General features: G+C 39.9%; 1 protein-coding gene across 3 annotated transcripts in view; it reads right to left on the reverse strand.

Moving 5' to 3' along the window:
* Positions 1–23,505, reverse strand: part of HPSE2 (heparanase 2 (inactive)) — a gene marked incomplete at both ends in the record, with an annotated part of 666,883 nt that extends 643,378 nt beyond the window's left edge. For all 3 annotated transcript variants that reach the window (XM_080694401.1, XM_080694400.1, XM_080694399.1), the window contains 2 exons: positions 20,074–20,231; positions 23,216–23,505. In XM_080694401.1, coding sequence (XP_080550527.1) covers positions 20,074–20,231; positions 23,216–23,505 — 448 coding nt within the window. The remainder of the gene's footprint in view (positions 1–20,073; positions 20,232–23,215) is intronic.
* Between the last annotated feature and the right edge of the window lie 413 nt (positions 23,506–23,918).

Raw genomic sequence — 23,918 nt, forward strand, 5'->3', positions numbered from 1 at the left:
CCTTGAGTCTATTCCTTCAAGGCAATTTATAAAGGCCAAGGAAATAATCCCACAATCTGATTTCCCAACAATTACAAGGAAATAAGCATCCAGCCCAGAACAGCATACCTATCAGACCACTGAGAGATACACAAAGATTTATCTCAAGAGTGACTGCATGAATTTTTTAAAGTATGCTTGGTTTAGTGACTCAGTCACCAGAAAGATCAAGTTTTATTTCAAGCTCTGCTTACTCACTCTGGGCCTCCTCTGCAGAAAATGAAACAACTCCTTGCTTTCACTGGCTACATTATAATAGCTATTGAATGTCTGGTTTAAAAGTCTTTTAAATTCTTTGTTGGAAATTTTAGCAGTGAATATTGGCACCCCATAGAGCACTCTCAAAGTTCTATATCTGCTCTGAACTAATTCTAAGCTCACCTCCAGTCTAAAGAGAATCTGGTATTCAAGCCTTAGGCCTCCTGGAATGGCATTCTGCAGCCTGTTTAGGTATTTGTCAATGAAGAATAGTTAGAACCCATGGAAGAGTCCAGGTCTAAAATGAACCTCAGATCACCTACAAGCAGACATGGCCTTTCACAAAAACCACAGACCCATTCTAGCTTCCCACATAACCTATTTCAAACTGGCCCAGCCACTGCAGAACCCAAGTACCAGTATCAGTTCACTGAAGTAGACTGAAGGGATTACCTTTAGCTATAATACTTTACATATGAGAATCAGGCTTGCTGGTAGAAGCACTGTATTCTAATCCCAACACAGCCGCTTAAAACCATGTTACATTGAACAACCTCCATGAATCGCTTTTCTCACTTATAAAAATGGAGATGTCTGTGTAAAATAAAATGATACCGCTGTCATGAGGATCAGAGGACATTTTATAATCTTTAAAGAACATTACAAATATAACATATAATTATTTCTTACAAATGACTGATTAGAAGGCTATTCAAAATTGGCTACCTTTTGCCTTAGTCTGTTTCTAACTAAACATTCTGCCAGCTTTTCATAAACCTCTCTTCATGGGCTGATCAGTATTCAAATTCATAAAGCAGCTTTAACAACATGAGTGACATTCAAAGAGAATCAAGAAATCCTCAGTCAGGATTTCTTTCAAATCACATAGTGATATACAATCTGAACAAAAAGTCAAAACATTTTTAGTGTCACTTTTCATCTGTATCCAAAACTTTACAAAGCACTTATTTTATTAAAATAAACCATACTTTGATGCCTAAGGTTAGTTTTGCTGTCGCTATTTTCTTGACATTTACCCAAAGATTGTATTATAACTAAAAGGATTAAGATGGATAAGGGTATGTAAAAGATGTTAGGGGAAAATAATTTATATCAAATTCCAGTATGGAGAGAGAAATATACTATTTCAGCATTGTTTTGTTAGAAACTACAGACAAATAGCAAACAGATACATTCTTATAAACAAAACAAAAAAATACCAGTGAAAGAAAATAGTTAAATAACAGCTCATCCACATTCAGACTATCCTGGGTATTGAACCCAGGAACATTCTATCTCTAAGACACAGCCCCAAACCTATTTTATTTTTTATTTGGAAATTGGGTCTCACTAAGTTGCTGAGGGCCTCACTAAGCTGCTGAGGCTGACCTCAAACTTGCAACTGTCCTGTCTTGGCCTCCCAAGTACTCCATTCAGATTATTCTTCAGCCATTAGCAGGGTGGGTGGTGCATGCCTATAATCCCAGTACTAGAGATGCTGAGAAAGAGGATCACAGGTTTGAGGTCCACATACACTAACTTAGTGAAACAGTTTCAAATTTTAAAATAAATTAAAATGGCGCAGAGATAGCTTAGGGGAGGGAAGGAAGGGAGGGAGGGAAGAAATGAATGAACTAGACCAAAATGACCAACTAAAAAGTTTCTAGATAGGTATATAACAATATAATCCCACTTATTTATTTTAAAATGTATATACTTCTGTATACATAACAAAAGTTCTGAAAAGATACATGCCATACTATTAAAACTTATATCTATAGAGTAGAATTAGAGGTAGGACATGAAAGAAGGCTTTCATTTTTATTTGATATATTATAAATTTGTATTAATGAGAATACACTGAATTGCTAACTAACAACATAAATTAAAAATATAAATCTTTAAAATTATGAATAATGAAGTCAAGCATCATCCAGAAAAAATCCTATGAGTTAAAAAAAAAAGGCAGGTACAATTAATGAAAGAGGGGTTATTTCCTTTAGCATATTAAGCTACCAAATAAGTGGTAAATAACCTGTCAATAAGTATTTACTGAAGAGCTACTATACAAAAATCACTATATATATATATATATATATATATATATATATATATATCAGAAACTGTTGAAATTGATATAAACACTATGCTCACCTATAAGCTAGAAACAGGGCCAAAATCTACATGAACATACACACAAAAAAGAAGAAACCTTGAGAACAAACAGCAGAATATAAAAATAGCCAAGAGTGATTTTTACACAGTAAGTGCTTTAAAACTCAGGCTCAAAAAACATCGCATGAATTAATAAATTAATTAAAATATTTTGAACTGAGACAATGAGGAATCATAGAGGACAAGCTTGAGCAGGGCTTTGAAAAATAGGTAAAATTCAGAAATAAGTAGACAGTGGCAGAGGGATGACGTCGCAAGGAAAACAAGGGTTAGAGATGAAGAGAACGGCAGAAGGTAAGAACTCTGTAGCGGTAAGCTTCACCATTTGCCTATGAGAACACTCAGCTTCACACTGGGAGGAGAACAGAAGCTGCCCCAAGGAGGGGCTTGATTGGAGAGGGCCTTAGAAAGCTGGAGGGGAGTGGAGAACCAGCAGACAAGGGATCTATGTGGTGAGGGTTTCTAGCAAAGCAATGACAGGAGGGAAAAAATGGAGCTTCAGAAAAATTAATCACTTAGCAAGATGGAGAGAAGCTAAAGGCAGAACACCCAGATAAGGGACTACAGAATAACTGTGCAGTGATAAGTGCCCAAACTACATGAAAATGGTCACAGGGGAAACAACGATAATTATCCTTTAGCTCTTTTCTCAAAAAAAAAAACTTTTAAATTGGACTCAAGTTAATATAAAATCATCTCCCCTAAAGGAAATACCATTGAATATCGTATTTGCTAGAGGTATTTCGTTGTCTTGGTAGATGGCTAAGGAACAGTGTTGTGCTATGTTAAGAAATGGTGAAAATCACAAAAGTCAGAATGAGACTGTCCTGGATTCAACCACAACTCAGCTGATTACTATGAGTTTTTTAAGTAACCTTGAGGTTCTGCAGAATACAGAACCTCTCTGTTCCTTAGTTTCTTAATTCTGAGTAGCTATACAAGTGTTCTCTACTTGAACTTAATAAAATCTCAGTTCAAAGAGAAAGACAAAAAGAAGAGTCATCACCAGGCATGGTGGTGCACACTTGCAATCCCAGCACTTGGGAGACTGAGACAGGAGGATCACACAGCTTCTAAGCCAGCCTCAGCTACTTAGTGAGGGTCTCAGCACCTTAGTGAGACCCTATTTCCAAATAAAAATATAAAATAGGTCTGGGAGTGTAGCCCAGAGGTAGAAGGCTCTTGGGTTCCACCCCAGCACAACAACAAAAAAGGAGGAGTTATGAAGAAAGGGTATGCTTGAAATCTCACCTTTATCATTCCCCCTTCCCCTTCACAAGGCTTTAGTAGGCCTAGCATTTGAAGGGAAATAAGGCAAAGTACAGATCCAGTATACAAACACAAAATATCTTAATTCTAAAACTTCCTAGCAATTTTTGAAATATTTTCAAAAATTTCCAACACTTTATAAAAATTCTTATTTCTTCACCTTATTTTCTTCCATTTCTCTTATATCAATAACACTGCTGGCCCATTTCTGTTGTTCCCTTAAATGTATGTGGTTTTTTTTTTTTTGAAGATATAAAGAAGTTTATTAAAAAGATAAAAATACAGAAAATAGAAATACAGAAAATAGTTACGGCCCCATGCTAAAATGGCATGAGGGGGGAGGGTGGCCCGGGCCAACTCACCACTCCCAAGATACAGCATGTGGACCGGAATTTTTATACCCATGACCTACATCTTGTTTGTGTAATTCTGACGTGGTGAACGTCCCTGTAAGGTACCTCCCCTTATCCTGTAAGGTACCTCCCCCAGCAAGGTGTGGCAAAGTGTCTCCTTTCATGAAGATCGACCCCTCCTACCATCTTAGCTGGCTTATCATGTAGCTCTGTCTTTAGATAGAGAAAGGCCTAGTTCTCTTCTCCTATTAACTTGTTAATTACTTTTAGCTAGGGTAATTTACATTGGAATAGTTGCCTGCTTTTAGGCAGAAACCAAGTCCTTGCCAGATTTGCCCCCACCCAATTTTTGAAATATATTAATAATCATGGCTTTCTCAAATTTTCCTAGGCCATTCCCAATACTGGTACATTCCCCTCTTCTAGTAACTTCCTGACACCTGTCAGGCCAAACGTAGATACAGAAAATACATTTTGACATTAAAAATTTTACAATCATTTAACGTGAGCTCAATTTCCATTAAGTTTTCCCCCATTTCTATCGCATGAATGTACCCCTCAGCAAAGGAATAAGGACATCGAGTCGGTCATAAACTGCTTCGAGCTGTACAGGGGCAAAGTTGGGGGCCCCAGCTTTAGGGTAACATTCATGCATAGAGTTGGATGGGAGAATCAGATGGGTCTGTGCTGTGTGTGTCTATGACCATCCAAAGGCCTTGATAGATAGATGTCTGTCGGGTTCTGTCGGTCAGAAAGCTTTAACCCTATGAGACAACACTCACAATACAGGTTAACCATGAAAACCTTAACATAGCACTTAAATGAGAAATTAAAACCTGTTTTGCTGACTTAGGCTGAAACACACAAAAGTAGGATGTATTAAGTTTATTTTGCACCACATGAATCCAGAAATTAGTGCTGTGGAGACCTGAAATAGGCTTTAGAATAAAGATTTTAAATGATTTGATGAGTACCAGGTCATCTGGACAAAACAGAATTTACCCTTTTCCTCTGGCACTGTTTGAAGTTTACTTAAAACTTGCTGGTACAATGACAATAGGGTAACATTGTTATCTACGACTATGTCCCAGTCAGAAAAGATCTAAAAGATTCCCTTGGCATATGAGTGAAACCAAGCTGCCAATCTTCACCTGGACATGTGTCTCTAGATTGCTTGCCTGGTGGACTTAACAAGCTATTTTTTTTTTTTTGGAATTAATTTCTAAGGCAAATTTCGAATTCCTGTATGATATGACTTAGTCTCCTGTAACTTTTTTTCTGGTAAACAATCTTGAAGCCACTTTTAAAGAATTATTACAGACTTTGGGGTCTCCCAATTTCATTGCCAAAAGTAATCCTCTATAGACTCTCTACATCTATCTTTTGTTGTTACATACAAGCAAACCCCAAAAAAGCACACCATTTAATAATGTTGTTCATATACCAGCAATTTAAAAAAATTAAAAGACTTAAGTGTTACTTTAAACCTCATGAATTTAAGAGCATTTTAAAGCATTGCATTTGGCATTTTCTTAACTTAATAACTGAACTATAGATCACATGAAAAAGTAAGACATTAGATAAATACCACTAGCACCTTAAAACCTTAATTTTGCAAAAGGAATAATATTAAAGACGATGTATATCCTATTTGATCACATACCTTAAAAACTATCACAGAAATCCATGACATCATGAAAGCATCCCTAGTGTCTTAAAACATTGATTTTGTCAAAGAAGAAAATAACTTTATTTAATCACCTCTCACAGGAGTCTAATTGGACAACTTTTCTGAAGTAACCATTTTAGCTAAGACTGAGATAAAAAATCTTTGAGCAATAACTTTAGTGTAGCAAGCAAAAGGAAAAAAAAAAAAAACTTTTGTTAGCAGAGGAGCTGACATCTGTGGTATGGCTAGGAATGGGAGAACAGAAGGTCATCCTGGATGCAGCGGGCTGAATCTTGAGTAAAGAGATGGCTCAGGGCTGGCCTGTTAAGCCTCCCCAACCCTGGCTAAGTTTTTGGACCTTGGGCCGGGAAAGAAGGGCAATGCTTTAGATCTGGCCTCCGAGGTTTCACTGCGTGATCGCCTAAGGCTCTTTTAGTCAACTCAGATGGTGGTACTTCACTGGGAACCTAGGTCTGGGGACCCCAGTTCCCTTCGAAACTGGGGGCGCTCAGCCATTTAATGGTCCTCCTTTGCACCATGAGCCAGGCCTCGGAGAGCCTTTTTTGGCCTCCTGGTTGAGAGCATTTCCTCCAGAGTTGCCCTTGCTTTTCACCCTTAAACAGACTTGAGCCTAGGCTTCTGCATTCAGCCAGAATTCTTAAATGGCTTTTGCCCGTCTGTCTTTCCCTTTCAAGTCTTTATTAAACCAAATTGGCAGCCTGCAGTATTAGACTTTGTCTGAGGATGGCCTTCCCTTCTACCGGGTAAAGAATTAACTAATAATGCCAGCATTTATTGTTTTGAGTAGGTGTTATAGCCTTAAACTCAGCCCATAAAAGAAAACTGTGTATGGACAGATCGTATGAACAGATCAAACTCTAAACTCTCCTCTCCGGTTGGTATAAGGAGGCCTGCAGGTAAAACCAATTGGAAACTAATCTGGCAGCACTAAGACCCTGAGGATTCCAGGCTGCTGAAGCTGCACCTGGAATGCTCCAGCTTCATTATAGCCAGGCTCCAGTGTTAAAGAACTTTTGCATTTTGAGAATTGTCTTAACCCTGCAATCACTAAGGAAATCTGGGTGGTCTCTGAAGTTAAAGAACAGCTGAAGATAAGCTACTTCAAATCTCCCTGACATGGCCACGTGTCTCCATCCCCCAGCTCATACTGTGGCCATACTTGCATGCAGAAAAAAATGAGAGCTTTCTTTAGTGTTTGGGATCCAGCTTTTTCCTCCGCTTTGGAGAACACATGAGAGTAGAGATCCGGCACTTACTTTGGAGTGCTGGGATCCTGTCTAAGAAAGGGTGTGGTTTTAGTGGCCTGTCTGGGCAGGGTTTCCCACTCTCCCCAGAGCTTCCCACTCAAAACCAATTAATTAGCCTAGCATTTAGGATATTGCTGGAATCTCATCTTAAGACAGAGAGAGGTATTCTGTGCTCAGAAGGTCATCCTCCTGTCCCTGCACCCTGTGTGTGGGGGCCTTGAGGGTGGCCTCATTTCCCACTAGTTTGCTGCCCACCAGGAGGGTATGAAATGGGAAGGGGCTTTGCCATCCTTTCCCCTTGCTCCATATTCCCCTGTCCGATTGAGCTGCATGGCCCTTCTCTGTCTGAAGTTCCATGTACCCCTAAAGCCAGTGGTCCAGCTGAGGGCGTCCAGCGTGGACTGCATAGAGCAGTTTAGTGGCGTCACTGTCCACCAGAAAGCCAGTGCAAGCTTGGAGTTAAAAGCCACCTCCCTCCTGCCTTGCAACTGCTTTCACTGTGCCTGTCCTTTCTCTCAAAGAGGTTTTCTAGCTGAAAATATTGCCATTCCCCCCCCAAAAAAATGGTCTTATTAATTTGCTTCCTTGTGTCTATTTCATTCTGAGGGGCCTCGGAGCTCCCAGCCGCCAGCAGCCGGGCATGGCCTCCTCCTGAGCCCTCTTTCCTGAGGGCTTTTCTTCTGCAAATGGAGCTGTAGCTGTCTGATGAATGCCAGACAATGTCCCCCCAGGTGTGGCCATTCACCTTATAAGACCTGCCTGGCTGAAACTTTTACTAGGGTTGTTTTTTTTTTTTTTTTTTTTTGAGCTTTTGGGAAAGCTTACCCATTATGGCTTCCACTAACTGCAGGGGACTACTACAACCTGCCATAGTGACCAACAGGATGCACGTGGCCGCAGTTGCTAATGGCCACGCTTCCTAGACCCTGCCTAGAACCTGTTTTTAACCACCAAAAAAAAAAAAAAAATACTTACTAACATTTGCTGGCTTACGTCTCCTGTTTGGGGAGCTTTCTCTGTCCACTTACTCTCCTTTAGCTTATCTCCTTAGAACCTATTTCCCCTTGCCGGGGGAAAAAAAAATAACTGCTATTTAGAAATGGGTGCTGGCTAGTGTCACCTGTTTGGGAATTTTTCTGGAGGTGGGCCATGGGCATTTTTCTTAGATTTAACCTTGTACAGAGATTTTAAAAGTGTCCCATCTGTGATGTGGGCAGAATGGATAGGCACTCATTGGGCCTATCAAGCCTACACTATTTAAAGGAGTTTCTTCCTGGAGGGGATTCGACCGCGGGCTAATTCCTTGGCCGGGGGTTCCCCATGAAGCAAATTGCCTCCCAGATGCCGGATGATCACGGTCATTCTGGGGGAACTCCTTATCGCTCCAGGAAGGTACATACCTTTTGGGATGCAGTGGTACTAGGACCACCAACGAGATGCCCTGGAAGTCACTTTCAGAGCTGCAGTGATGCAAAGGCTGCTCTATAGTTGTTTTAAAGCTCAACAGCTCAAAAGCTGGAACTGAAGCTGCTGCTGCTGCCCACTGACCCACAGGCCAAAAAGTCCCGTGAAAAATACAGACCCATGTGCCCCATGTAGTTGGGCGCCAAAAATGTTGCGGTTTGGCACCCTTAGAAAGAGGGAAAGCTAGAGCTTAGAGCACAGCACCATGCCACAGAGTGACATAGTGGGATGGCCCGAAACAAAGTTAGCCCTGCGTAGGCGCCAAAAATGTTATGGATTGGGAGAATATGGTTGTGGGGAAACTGTTCTCCGGGAACCTCTGCCAGGGTCCTGGACAGGCTTTCCCCTTACCCATAACAAAACCCAAAATGACCAAAAACAAAAAAACCACGGGTTCATGTCCTAAGCTAAGAATAAATATGCATAGCTTGGACAGTTGCTGAAGATTTAAAGAAGTTTATTAAAAAGACAGAAATACAGAAAATAGAAATACAGAAAATAGTTACAGCCCCATGCCAAAATAGCATGACGGGGGAGGGTGGCCCGGGCCAACTCATCACTCCCCAAATGTATGTGTTTTCAAAATATAACTTATTTCAAATAATTCCAAATCCTATCCCATATTTTAATTGTTATTCTACTCCTTCAATATGTCTTAAAATGCGACAACCATTTTTTTCAATTATCCTTGTGTCTCAGAATAATCTATTCTTTTATCTAACAATTACCCCCACAAGACCTTTGAATATGCTCATGATAAAGCCTATGGCACAGTTTTTTGATGACACACAGGCTTAGTTTAGGAATTTTTGGTTTCAGATAAATGAATGAATAAATAAATAATACATGAATAAAAGACTATTCCCCTTTCTTATCTAAGTATAGTATGGCACGTAGAGGACTGAGTCCTGATCCTGATTCTACCAACTACTCATCCATATGACCTTTAACAAGTCATTTGTCTTTTCTGAATTTCTGTCTATTCACACACACACACACACACACACACACACACACACACACACTTCTCTTAGGTTGCTTTGAGAATTAAATGAGCTGGGCATGGTGGCGCATGCTTGTAATCCCCATGCTTGGGAGGCGGAGACAGGAGGATCGCGCAGGGTCGAAGTCAGCCTCGCTGGCTTAAGAGACCCTGTTTCCAAATAAAAATATTTTTAAAAAATAGGTTTGGGAGTGTAGCCTGGAGGTAGAAGGGTTTCCAAGAACCCCAGTACCACCACAAAAAAAAAAAAAAAAATTAAATGAGAAAGCAAATCTCAAATGCAGTGAGAACTCAACAAGCAGCAGCTATTATTCAATGATTATTATGGGCTCCCATGGTCAGGCCAAGACTCCTCTCCAAGATCTTCTCTCCTGACTAGTCCAGCTCTCACTTAAGCCACTTCCCTGAACGCCTAAACCCTTATGGCTTTGTCTGCATCCTTAACCTCTAAATATCTCCTATTTGGTTCACATCGCTATTATTTCATATATGTTTTATGAGTCAGAAATAAAAATCCTACAATCAGCCATTATACATAGACCATGTAGTCAATTTTCTTCACTTAGCAGATAAAGAAAACTTTAGGAAATTTAACAATTAGCTCAGTGGCACACAATTAAAGAACTGAGCCTGGTACTGAAGTTGCAGTCTTTAATCTCCAAGTTTACTGAATGGTACCATTAGAGCCCCACTGCACAGCTCATTAGGAGGTGGCCTGGGGATGAACTGACTGCTCCGTGCCTCGATTTCCTCGTATGTCAAATGAGGTGAACAACACTTCTTCATAGGTTGAAGAGAGGTTTAGATGCGTTAATGCATGTACACTGCTTAAAATATCTGAAACAGTAAGCACTCAGTATTACTATACATAATTATTATATTACTACTAATATTAAATTGCAAAGAAACATCCCTTTTCCATAGTACTTTGGAGATAATGCCCAAAATCTAGGTAATTTACCTTTTCCCAGCTTTCCAACCTCACTTTTCATCCTTCAAAATATTTTTGTCTTTCCAGAGACAAGTGAAAACAAAGTAGTAGTTGAACACCCAACTCCTTCAACACAAACACATAAATGTAGTAATCCCCCCTTATCTGCAAGAGGAGATATATATATATATGTATCTATGTTTATATATGTATATATGTACATATATATGTATGTATATGTGTGTGTGTGTGTGTGTATATATATATATATATATATATATATATATATATATATTCCAAGACTACCAGTGGACACCTAAAACCATGGATAGTACAGGACTCTATATGTTCTATAGTTTTCCTATGCCTATGTACCTGTGATAAAGTTTTATTTATAAATAAATAAAAGGTGGTACACACCTGTAAACCCAGTACTTGGGAGACTGAGACAGAAGGAGCATAAGTTTGAGGCCAGCCTTGGCAATTTAGTGAGTCACTAAGGAATTTAGTGACACCTTGTTTCGAAAAAAAAAATAATAAAATAGGGTTGGGAGTGTAGCTCAGCAGTAGATGCCTCTGGGTTCCATCCCAGCCCCCCAAAAAGTAAAATAAAAATAAATTAGGTACAATGAGATTAACAATGTGACTAATAATAAAATAAAACCATTATAACATTGTAATAAAAGTCATGTGAATATTGTCTCTCTCAAAATATCTTATCAGATGGTACATGTACCTCATCTTTTCTAAATATGCAGCTAAAATCTTTCACTCTTCATTATTTCCTACATAAAACCCAAAACTCAAACATAACTTTATTTTTTGTTTTGTTTTGTGGATTTTGGGAATGGAACCCAGGGGCATTTGACCTCCAAGCTACATCCTCTGCTCTATTTTTTATTCTTTATATTTGAAACCGAGTCTCACGGAGTTCCGGAGGGCCTCACAAAGTAGCTGAGGCTATCCGTGAACCATGATCCTCCAGTCTCAGCCTCCCGAATGCTGGGATTACAAGCATGGACCACCACGCCCAGGAAACATTAACTTTATAAATAACATAAATACCCTGTTCACCTTACTGTGTCTGTTCCAATCCATGTGCTGATAGTTATGCCTATATGACTTTTATGTGTGTATCAATGCCAATGTGATTTGCCTATAAAGTTCTGAAGACAAAAATTATCTGTTTACATCAAATATAAATTATGAAATATGTGAGCTACACTAGATTATATATTTAGAAAAGAATTCAGAAAAGTAAGAGAAAGAGAGATTAATTAGCAGAGATTTTAAATTTAAGAGAGAGAACATGGGTAGAGCTATAAAAGACAAGTAAAAATCTGAATTCAAGAAGAGCAGATGTGTGTTCAAGATGGGAGGTATATTTATAATACAGAGGTAGAGAGATTAAGAAAAATTAATGTAAGGTAGAGAGATAATACTAAATAGCACTATGAAATTATATTAAATATTAAGACAATAACAAATAGCTCATGTTTTATTTCTCCTGATAGCTCCAAAATCTAGCACATTCCTGGCATGTCTTTAATAATCAAAAAATGGTTATTGAATTGGGCAAAATTACTATTGTTCATTGTACTAAAGTGAAGAAAACTGAATGAAATTGAACCTAATTCAATCATGAGAGTCAAATGAAGAGTTCAACAAAGTTGCAAAAGGTATTCATACCTAGAAAATCATTTACCACTTGTCTGGAAATACATGTTCATTTTGCCCTAATCACCATCTACAGACAAGTACAGAAAATACAATACCAAATTCTCTCATTTTCATATCTGCTTCCTCAATGTTTGTATGTCTGTCTGTCTCTTTCTCTCTTCCCCCCATTTCTCTCTCCCCCATGCCTTCTCTATCACACACACACACACACACACACACACACACACACACACACATTGAAACAGCTGAAAGGTTAACTAAGGCACAAAGGACTAAAGTTAGGAATGTTAATATCTAGTCCTTTTTTATTAAGAATTATAAGGAGAGGCTCCCAACTCCAGGAGCCCAGACTATGAGACTGGCAGACTAAAAGGCCCAGAAATTTCTGAAAGACACTGCTTGTTTTCCATAAATCCCATCCCATCAGTAGAACTTGGATGAACAGGAGACCAAATTGATGTTTGATATTGGTGACAGTAGTACAGTTTGTGTTGTGCAGGAAATTTGATGGAATATATATATATATATATATATATATATATATATATATATATATATATCCCAATGACCAGGTGATCAATTATACAAAAGTGGTCATAATTTAAATTTTTATTTATTGGCTTTTCTGATTCAATGAAATTAACTAAGCTACCTCCACAAACAAAAGGCTAGTGTTGCTGGGCGTGGTGGCGCACACTTGTAATCCCCGTGCTTGGGAGGCGGAGACCGGAGGATCACGCAGGTTCGAAGCCAGCCGCCCTGGCTTAAGAGACCCTGTTTCCAAATAAAAAAAAGTATAAAAATAGGTCTGGGAGTGTAGCCCGGAAGTAGAAAAGTTTCCACGAACCCCAGTACCACCAAAAAATAAAAGGGGGGGGGGCTAGTGTTAGGGCTGAAGATAGAGCTCAGTGTTAAAATACTTTCCTAACATGTACAAGAATCAATTCCCAGTACAGAGAGAAAGAGAAAGAGAGAAGGGGAGGGGAGGAGAGGGGAGGGGAAGGAAAGGAAGAGCAGCACAGGGCAGGACTGGGCGGAAGTGAGCCAGCCAGTGTTTCCTGGTCTCTACCACTCCCAACACTATGCATGGCACAATGAGTAGAGTGTGAGTAAACAGTGTGCTATCTAAATGTTTGTGAGATATTACATTCATATTCACAGGCATACAGTTAATTGCAACTCATACTTATAACCTAGGTACCAAATTTCAGTAACATTACAAAAAATACATCCCTGATTTCCCAAAAGGCAGAGAAAATTTTCAGGTGATTATATATACCCTTAAACACAATATTAAATTGTATCATATTCTTTGAAAGTTATTGGCAGACAAATGATGAAATGCCAATGATGAATTTGAAATGGAAGTTTTCCTTTAGCCCCAAAATCTCTAAACTGCTTTGTGGCTGATGCTGATAAAAATGACAAGAAGTTGGTAGTAAATAATCTGACAATAATACCTGGGCTGCATTCATCTTCCCTGACTCATTGTCAGAGCCTAAAACTAGATGCCTACTCAATGAATGAGTTAACATTATAAAACACTAGCATATTTTTACTCTATAAAAGAAGGGAGGGTAGCATAAGTGAATTCTAAAAGCTTTATTTTATAAACCCTATATCATACAATCTAATTCATAATGCTATTTTAAATATCTGTCTTTTATTTAAAACCTTGTCAAGTAAGGTTATTATGACACATTAGCTGAAGGACATGAATGGGAAAGGAAGGATGAGGGTAGCAAGTGTACTTGAAAGCCCACCAAGTCATATACTTTCTTCTTTTTCTTCTTATTTATTTATTTTGGTACTGGGGATAGAACCCAGAGGCATTCTACCAACTGCACCCCCTGCCCTATTTTTTATTCTTTATTTTGAAACAGGGTCTCAGTGAGTTGCAAAGGGCCTCACTAAGTAGCTGAGGCTGTCCACGAACCGCGATCCTCCAGTCTCAGCCTCCCGAATGCTGGGATTACAAGCGTTCGCCAGCACACCCGGCTCTCTTCTTTTTATTTACATGGCTTAGAGCTGACAAAAATATGCTCTAACATCTTAAAACATAATTCTAGCAATATTAATTTTTCTTGGGATAATTTCTAACATGTACATTATTTTTTGTATTTTTCTCAAACATTTCTGAATTAACAAAAATGTACACATAGGCTTTTATAGAAGGAATATGACATGGTTCTAACACATGAACTAAGGTGGCCTCTTAGTTTCAGTGCAGCCAGGGTGGTCTCCTTGCTGCCCAAACACACATTAGGCTTTATCCTACTCTCTTTCTCTAGTCAAATATCCTCTCTTCCTATCTCTCTCTCTCCAAAATCTACCCATCTTTCACAGGCCCAAGCTAACTCCCACCTAAATCTGGTAGTATTCGTCTCTTGTTAAACCCTAACAACTATTATGCTGTACTCAGACCTTCATTCTATATTATATTTGTGTTACTCTTAACAAAGAAGAAAATTTGTAGATATATACTAAAACCTCAAGAATAATCAATTAATATCATAGGGGGAGATGCTTTGAGGCCAGGCAAATATCTGCTATTGCTTTAAAGTTTCATCTACCAATTAAATACTAAATTAGTGAATTCTGCATTAAAAAATTATTAGTTCTATGTTTTAATGGTGATTTGGAACAATGCTAGTTAGTTAGTTTTGTGGGACCGAGGATTGAACCCAGGAGTATTCTACCTCTGAGCTATATTCTCAGCCCTATTTTATTTTTTATTTTGAAATAGTGTCTTACTAAATTGTCATGGGCTGCTGGCCTTCAACCTGCAATCCTCCTGTCTCAGCCTCCCAAGTGCTGGGATTATAGGTATAAACTACCATACCCATCTCTAATATCTTTTATTTTATATTCTGCCATTCCTTGTCCAGCATGACATTAAACACAGAATAGATAATTAATAAATATTTCTTAAATTTAGCTGAATTTTTTAAAAAGTGAAATAAAATAAGATATTGAAAGGTGGATAAGTTCAAGGCAAATATTTAATTTGGCAGTTGTGCTATTCTTATGTCATGTGTCTTGACTGATGAAATAGGAAAGGAAATAAAAAGAATTAACTGCCTCACCTTCATGAAAACTGGGGAAACTTCCTGGAGAAAGCAGAACAATAATAATAGTTATATCATGCCCTAGAGTTTATAAAGCATACTCACATTCATCATTTAGAATTTCAGATGCTTTCTATAGAGAAAGGTCTTTAGGAGATAAAAATAAAAGATTTTAGGAAATTATGAAAAAGTATTATTACATCAAAAATTAGAAAGTCAGGCTTAGAAACTACATAAAGCTAACAAGAAAAAGTAAAAATAAATATAAAAAGGAAGCAGATACAATTTTTTAAACATGTAGTTCCTTAGTCAGGCATGATGGTTCATACTTGTAATCCCAGTTTTTGGGAGGCTGAAACAGGAGGAACACAGGTAAGTGCCCAGCCTCAGCTACTTAGTGAGGCCTCTGCAACTTAGTGAGACACTGTTTCAAAATAAAGAATAAAAAAATAGGGCTGGAGATATAGCTTAGAGGTAGAATGCTCCTGGGTTCAGTCTTCAGTACCACAAAGAAAAAAAGGAAGGAAGGAAGGAAGGAAGGAAGGAAGGAAGGAAGGAAGGAAGGAAGGAGAGGGAAGGAAAGGAAGGAAGCAAGCTAGCTATAGTTCCCATGCAAGGCTTTAAACTGAATTTAAAATATAACCTAAAACCAAGACAACTTTAACAACAAAAGATAAAAATACATGGCTAAAATAATAAAGAATGTCATTAAAGTAAATATTAAGAGTGGGTTCCATAGGAATATTCATTCAAGGCAAAAAATGAATAGAATCTTCATATATGCCATGATTTATTTATTCATTAATCATCTCCATTTTCCCAGGGCCTTTTTACAGTACTCTTAAACTACCCAAGAATATTTGCAGAATACCTACCATGTGTAACATATAATGCTAGTTATTTATGTAATAATTAGATGCGATCCCATCCTATAAATAATTTAAATTGTAGTTGGAAATGCAAAAAAAGCATATGAAAAGTTAAATACAAAACAAGGCAGAAAAGGCCAAAAGAATAGCATAAAAAGTAAAAGTTACAACGATCCAGAGAAAGAAGAAATTCTTGGAAAGGCCTATTCAAGAAAAGCTTTGTAAAAATAAGAAATGTTTACAATAGGCTTTTAAGAATTGAATAGAGTAGAGGTGAGATTTAAATACAGATATTCAAGGTAGAAATATACTACCTACACAAAGATAATGGGTTGGGATAATGAAGGTGCTTAATAGAGACAGTGGCTAATCAAGGAGAGCTATGTCTACCCCATAAAAACATACAGTAGAAAAAGTAAGCTGAGAGTGAAATGTGAAAGGCTTGAATGTCATGTTGAAGAGTTTGAAAATCTTTTATGAGCAGTATAGGTTTTAGATCAAAAGAGTGACATGATTAATATAAAATTTCATAAATATGAAGCTGGCTTTTGATGCACATAATAAGTGAAATACATCTTAATTAAGATGTGGTTATGGCCATAAAGAGACAGACATAGAAATAAGGCACACCAAATATATAACAAAGGGGGAAAACTGGAGCAAAATAAACTTTAAAAATTTTCCCAAGATTTCTTTGTTGGAGACAAGTAAACAGAAAGAAAGTTAGGCAAAGGTAATATTCTTAGAGTATGAAGAATTTTACTTCTCATTTTTATTTCCTCCATTATCATGTTTGTATAAAATTCAAATTGCCTAAGCATAAAGTAGAATAAGTAACTAAAGGTGTAACCAAAGAAGTTACCAAAGTAATATATAAACAGTAACTTTACAAACTTAGAGAAAAATATAATTGCTTTAATATGCTCAAAAGGTATTTGGAAAATGGAAACCACATGTCTTATTAATTGTATTATTAATTCAGAAGAAAACAACAACAAAATCACATCTGGGTAGCAATACGAATTAGCCAGAAAAAAATGTTTGTTGATCAAGCTGAAACTATCAGTTCAGTTTAATGTAGTATAATAAAACTAACAATCTCTTTTCTCATCACCACACAAAAAAAGCCATCTTAGATTCTCACCTTTATGCCTTAAGGTCTCCCTATATTCTCTTAGTCCTCTTAATGATTCATTAAATCAATCTTCTTCATTCTGTATAAACTCCAGTCTTACCTGATCTCATCTGCTCCATAATCCCACTATAAATCATTAAATATACATGCTCTAAATTTTGAGAAATTTCATTTAATACAAGAATCCTTAGTCTTCATATAGTGCTTTGCAGCCAACAAGATATTTTACACACATTACCTCTTAGAATTCTCATAGAAGCAATGCACAGCAGGTATTATCATCATCCATATGTTACACAGAAGCAGTAAGCCCAAGGCCACACATTCCTAAGTGATAGAGCCAGGCCCACAGTACAAACTTTCTAAATTCAAATTTTATATTTTCCTCCTTATATCTTTGGGTTGCATAATGTGCCAGTAGGTGTGTCTTATTACTCAAAATATACACTTTTATTCTGTATTACACTTAAATAAACACATATTTAATAAGATGCCTTGATGTCCAAGTGTTTATCACAGGGTCATTTACTAAGAAGAACTAATTATGTTAAGATGCTTATGGTAATAAAAGTTATCAATGAGTGAAAAGTCACAAGGAAGTACAATATGTGCAAAATTGTTGAGATTATATCAAAAACATTTTGCCTTGAATTCTGTGAGGCAACATGCAACAACAAAGACAATGTGATTTAAGGATATGTGAGCATCAGAGGGCAGAAGTGGGGCATTCCTACTCTAACTCAGCTAAGGCCTCAAATACTGATATAGTTCAGAGCATACTATTACCAGGGAGACATAAATCAAAAGGAGTTCAGTTAGGAGCAATAAAACAGATTAGTGTCTAAAAGGACTGACTTTAAAAAAAAATTTAAGAATTAAATCCAGGTAGACTAGATTAAGAAAGATAGAAAGAAACTAAGAGGAAACATTGTTTTGAAGCTAATTCTCACACCAAGGACAGAAATTATTTGAAGGTACATATGAAAAAATACAGTGTAATCACTGTAAATATTCAGAAAATATTTATTAAGAAAAAAATCAGTAAAAATTTTCAAGCAAAAATTGATGTAACCAGAACTCTCTCCCCCAGGAACAATGAAAACTACATTCCTAGAGATATTTAACACCAAGTTAGACCAAAAAAAAAATTCATATGGAATGGTCTTGAACTGGCCTGTGCAGTGATGGAAGGCTGAAGATGACCTCTTAGATATTCTCTATTTCTGATTTTTAAAACTTCTACAAAGCTTTATAGGGCACAGCCTTCTACCAATTTCTTTTTTCCTCCTAATGCCCACTTTCTCCTTTTACAAAGGAAAAAAAAAATGTATCTTTTCTTCTAATCAGATTTCATTGTTCTCAATGACTTGGTAATATAATCCTAGGTACCAGATTGGGAGAAAATGGTCAATTTCTAAATTTACAAAGTACTTTTCCCCCCAGTGATTCCTGAGATTCTTAAAAGGTTTTCCACAAACCTGAAGAGGAAGTAGTTTAAGTAGATTAGAAGAAAAACTGCCTCATCAGGAAAACTGTTAATATATACCTTCTTGTGTCTGATCACAGAGCTGACAGTGACCCTGGGAGTGCTAAGGCCCTGGGTCAAATTGTCATTAGAGCTGCTGTTGAGGGTTATCTCTTATCTTTCAGTATTTTATGCTGAGTGGCAGCAAAATCCACTTGCAATCCACATTTTATGACAATGACTTTTACCTTTGAAAATATATAGCCTTAAACACCTCCCCTCTTTGGCAAATGTTCTAACAGAATAAGCTCTAGGCATGCTTCAAACTCAAAAGGCTTAGTCTTGCCTTCCATATCTATTCTAGCAATTTTTTTTAAATGTTCCTCAGTCACCCTTGAAATACATTCCAATAACTCTCCAGAAGTCCCATTCAGGGAAATCCCAGAAAATACAAGGGTATTTTCTTGCTTAGATGATTTATAAAGACAAAATGTAACAAAATCCTAGGAGGCTCTGAAAACCTGTCTTTGAGATCTTTAAAAAGTAAAGCTGTAGCATACTTATGAGAAGGAACATTAAGAAATAGCCCTCCAAGAAGAGACACTAATGCCTGTTCTATCCAACTTTAACAGTGTTTGAGGCTAAAAACACACTAATTCCCACCATACAGAAGGAAGGGAGGAAGGAGGGAGGGAGGGAGGGAGGGAGGAAGGAAGGAAGGAAGGAAGGAAGGAAGACATAGAAAATTCATACATATATTAATGCTAAATCTCTTAAAAGGTTAATACCATTTTCATTTCACCCTAGTGAAAATGAGACTCTCTGTCTCATGAGATTGGCCTCTCACATTGGAGTGGCATTTGGAGTTTTCAAAGCCCTTTCAATACTTAACTCATCTGATTCTGGATAGAAAGAAAGCTGACATTTGAATCCCATTATTAAACTGAGGAGGGAAATGCGGTTCTGTGATTAGACAGTCTGAAGGATGGAGATCCCACTTTGGAGATTTCCAAACCTTCCGAAATGAGAAATCCATCTGAAAGATTTATTCCAGAAAACTTCAGAATGGATATCCTCATCCAAGAAACAAAAAAGAAAAGAAAAGAAAGAAAGAAAAGAAAAAAGTATGTGTGCCTAGAACCTTGGGAATGAAATGTGACTCTTGTCCCTTAGTAATCTATAAAGCTGTCTGAATTTTCTCAAGAATCCCACTGCTCCTTTTACCTCCAGGACCAATCTGCCAGTTTGGGCTATCACCTTGGAGACTCTGCTGCCCAGCAGAAGTCACCGGACAACTTGGCAAGCCCTCTTTGCATAATCACCTCAGCGGTTTCCTATTGCGGTGCCCCCTTGCCTGGGCTTCCAGTCTTTCTGAGGTTCATCAGGCTGTCCTCCAAATCTGCCCCCTCCACACAGGCACAGCTGGTACTTGCTTCCGGCCCCCAAATTTTCTCCCAACCTGAAAGAATGGGGAATAAGTTTCTCACCATCCTCATAGTTTTTGAGATAGTAATCCGGGCCCGGGCCCCCGCGGCTTTTCGCCGGGTTCCTCAGATTCTGGAACTGCAGAAAGTCGGTCCTTTTGCCCCCGAAGCGCAGAAAGGCGGGCGAAAGTCCCCGGGCCAGGGTCACAAGACGCTTGGAGCTGCAAGGGTAGAGAAAGAAAGGAAAAGGTCCCAGGAGAAGGCTAGATCTCGCAGGGCACTGAGCAGGGCTCTCTTCTGGCTCCCTGTGGAAGACCTGGCTAGGGATCAGTGCCGGCCCCAGCCCGCGGTCTGTGCAGGGAACCCCAGATGCTCCTGGGCACCTTGGGTGTTCTGGGCTCCCAGTGTGGCTTTGCCCCAGCCTGGGGATATGGCTTCTGCACCCGCCCAACCCGCAACAGCAGCCCTCTCCCACTGACACATCAATACCCAACGTACTGATTTCCAGGGGCTAGAGATTGCTCCTTCCAAGTGGGGAGGGGGGCACACTTGCACTTCGAACTGGGGGCCAAGGCGCTGCCTGGTTTCTGCCACAGCCAGGAAAGCGCTCCTGGCGAAGAAGCGCAATCCGAGGCTGACTACCGGCCTCGGTCTCTGCCTGCAGCCAGACTTCCACGCCACAAGCCAGCATTGCCTCCCTGGCCCAGGGGCACCCCTGAGAAGGTAAAAACTTGCCTTCTTTCTCTCAGGCCAGACCTAGAGCTGGAGGTAAGTGGACTCCGACTTTTTAAAAACCAAATACCAAAACTGATTTTCCATCGCATTTTTGCAACTGCATAGTCACCAAAATCCCAGGCAGAAAGATTTCTGAGAACACCCCCACTCCCCGCGCCGCGTCCTACACATACAGTAAATGCAAAGTCGCGGCCTCTAAAATAATTTAGCCTAATCTCAAGAAAGGTAACATCCTTCTCCCCACCTCCTGAATTGGGCTTTCTTTCCCTTTCTACGTAGGGCGGTTTAGAAGCAGAACCATTAGAAAAAGAGAAGTTTGCCTAAATGTAGAACCTGCTTGCCGGCCAGGGGTGACTCTTGCAGCGCCAGGACAATAGCATTTACATCTACATAACTTCAGAAGTCCCAGTGGATGGTTTTTAAGAAGCCAACTGCTGCTAGTTTAGGAAGGAGTGGGGAAGAAGCCCTGCGGATGCTCTTAATGCTAAGGAAATCCGCTACTGGGTTTCCAGGTCTGTAAATTATCGTTAACGCTTTACTGCTTCAAGATCTGAAAAATCCTAATCAAAATGGACAAGCTAAGGAGCATTATAAAGGAGCGGGATACAAGAGAGAGAAAACGCAGACGCTTTCAGAGCGCTTTAGAAGAAACGCGGCCCCGCCGAGAGCCCGGGTGGTTTGGCTGAGAACTCCAGCCCCGCGTGCAGGGCACCACAGTTGGGGAGCGTGTGGGCCGGCCGCGGGCGGAGGAGAGGTCCCGCCTGTCTGGCCCCTGGGAAGCCAGCATTTCGAACCACCTTCCATTCAGAAGTCTACACAACCAATACAAGGTACACCACCGCTGCTTCTCCCCCGAAAAGCTGCCTTCCCTGGCGTTTCTTTTTTCTGCAGCAGGCAAGTATTTAGCGCGCACAGGCTGATACTTTAAAAAGTAAAAAAGGAAAGCCGAAGGAGCCCGCGCAGCTGGAGGAGTGCAATGCATGTGGGGCGTGCATTTCGGAAAACCCCCGTCCATCGCACCCACGCTTGGATGAGCTAGGGAAGAGCTTTCGTCTGCTGCAGGGAAGGGCTTTCGAGAAGGAGGACGGTTCACGCCCTTGCACCAGCTGCACTTGCAGGACGAGGAGGCCACCGCTCAGCCTGGCTACACCCTTGCTGCGGGAAGGAGTGCTCCACAGGGCGCCCCGCTACCTGCCGCGCCCGCGGAGCCCACGGAGGCCCTGGGGAGACGCGGAAAGCTGCAGCTGACCGCAGAGAGAAAAATACTTACTACGGACGGCAGTGGACAGGGCCCCTGGGAAGGAAGTGCTGGGACTGTGCTCGGGACTGTGGTGGCGCTCACCGCGAGGCTCCAGCGTGGAGGGACTCTAAAACTCCACACTTGGATTAGGTGCAGCAGACGATTGCTTTTTTTTTTTTTTCTTTTTTCTTTCTTTCTTTTTTTTTTTTTTTAACACTGCACTCCTGTCCCTGATGGGGAAGAATCTCAGTTGCCTAACTGCTGAACAGTAACAAGAAAAGGGTAAACTCAGATTCCAAGGGGATCTCAATCTCCTGGTTTGCGATGGCCAGGACCGGTTCAAACATCCAAAACTCCCCCCCACCCCCCACCCCTGCCAAGTACTTCTAGGACCCTTACCGCTCCCCTCACATATGCTGTGACCCAAGCGACGATTGTTTTTTTTTTTCTTTTTTTTTTTTTCTTTAAGGAAAAAAAAAACTGTTAAGTTACCGCAGGAGATTTAAGGAGGAGGAACTGGGGAGGAGGGGGAATCTGTCTATAAAAAGCGCCTTACAAAGTCCTGAAGTTTGGAGATGACAGCGGAGGATATAAAATAAGAACTTTAAATTCCAATCCAACTTGCAACTGCCCAAGCCTCTCTTTAAATTCATTTTCTGTCAAGAGTGGGAGAAAACTGGCGAAAATATCTTTCCGTGGAAAATTCCACTTTTTTGCAGTCACACACACACACACACACACACACACACACACACACACACACACCTCGCGTCTTTGTTGCTCCGGACCTTTGCTTTGCTTTCGTAACTGCCCTGAGCCTCTTGTTCCTTTCAGAAGGGGAGGCTAATTGTGGATATATGTAAGCACAACGTTTTTTCAGTCATAACTGATACGTTTCTGAAATGCCTTCTGCATTGCAAACATGTGCATCTTAATAGAAAACACGGCTTTCTCAATCACTAGTTACAGCCGCACAGCAAATATTCCAGGAGAAAAGTCTTTTTCTGAAAGATCCGTTTTGCTGCTGCTGCTCTTCTTTTTCTTCTTCTTCTTCTTCTTCTTCTTCTTCTTCTTCTTCTTCTTCTCCTTCTCCTTCTCCTCCTCCTCCTCCTTCTCCTTCTTCTCTTCTTTTCTTCTTCTTCTTCCCCCTTTGAAATGGGGGATAGTAAGAGAATGGGGTAGGGTATCTTAAAAATTAAAAATGATCCATCCATGGCGCCCTTTCCTTACCTTAAGAAATCGAGCCAGCCATCATGAATGATGGAGGGATCCAGCTGCAGAGAGAGGAAGTTCTCACTGACTGTCCTGACTGGGTTCTTGGTGCTCACATCAAGTAGAATCAGGGTCTTTTCCTTCAAGCCTGAAGCTCTGTCTACAGGCAAGGCTCTCCTGTCTCCAGCTCGGGAGGAGAGGGAGAGATGGAGCAACAGAGCCAAGTGGAGAGCCACCGGGGCCAGGCACGCGTGGGGGCGGGAGCTGCCGGAGGGCATGGCTTCAGGGAAGGCACTGAGCACCCTCATTAAACCTCTGATTTAAACCTCTCTCCCTACTGGGTTTCGCTGGTGACTAATTGTCCTTATCTAAAAAGTGTGTGTCTGTCTGCCTCCCCCCTCCTTTTTCCCTCCCCCCCCAAACTCGGTTCTCTTTCGCGCTCGCTCGCTTGCTCGCTCGCTTTTTTTTTTTTTTTCAGTGTTTTGGTGCTGGTGGAGCGAACTCACGCCCCTAGCCAGCCTTCTCAGCAACTCGTGCCAAGAGTATTCATTCACCAGCACCGCCCCTTTAAGAGATTTCGACTGCAGACATTTTTTTTTTAAACTTTTTAAAGGTAAGGGGTGGAGGAGGCGGGAAGTAGGAAGCAGGGGTGACGTTGTACCCTCCTGATTTAACCCTACAGGGTCAGGAAGCGGACGGTGGGGTGGGCGCAGCACTGTGG

The sequence above is a fragment of the Muscardinus avellanarius genome, assembly GCF_963383645.1.
Source record: "Muscardinus avellanarius genome assembly, chromosome: 4".
Taxonomy (NCBI): Eukaryota; Metazoa; Chordata; class Mammalia; order Rodentia; family Gliridae; genus Muscardinus; species Muscardinus avellanarius.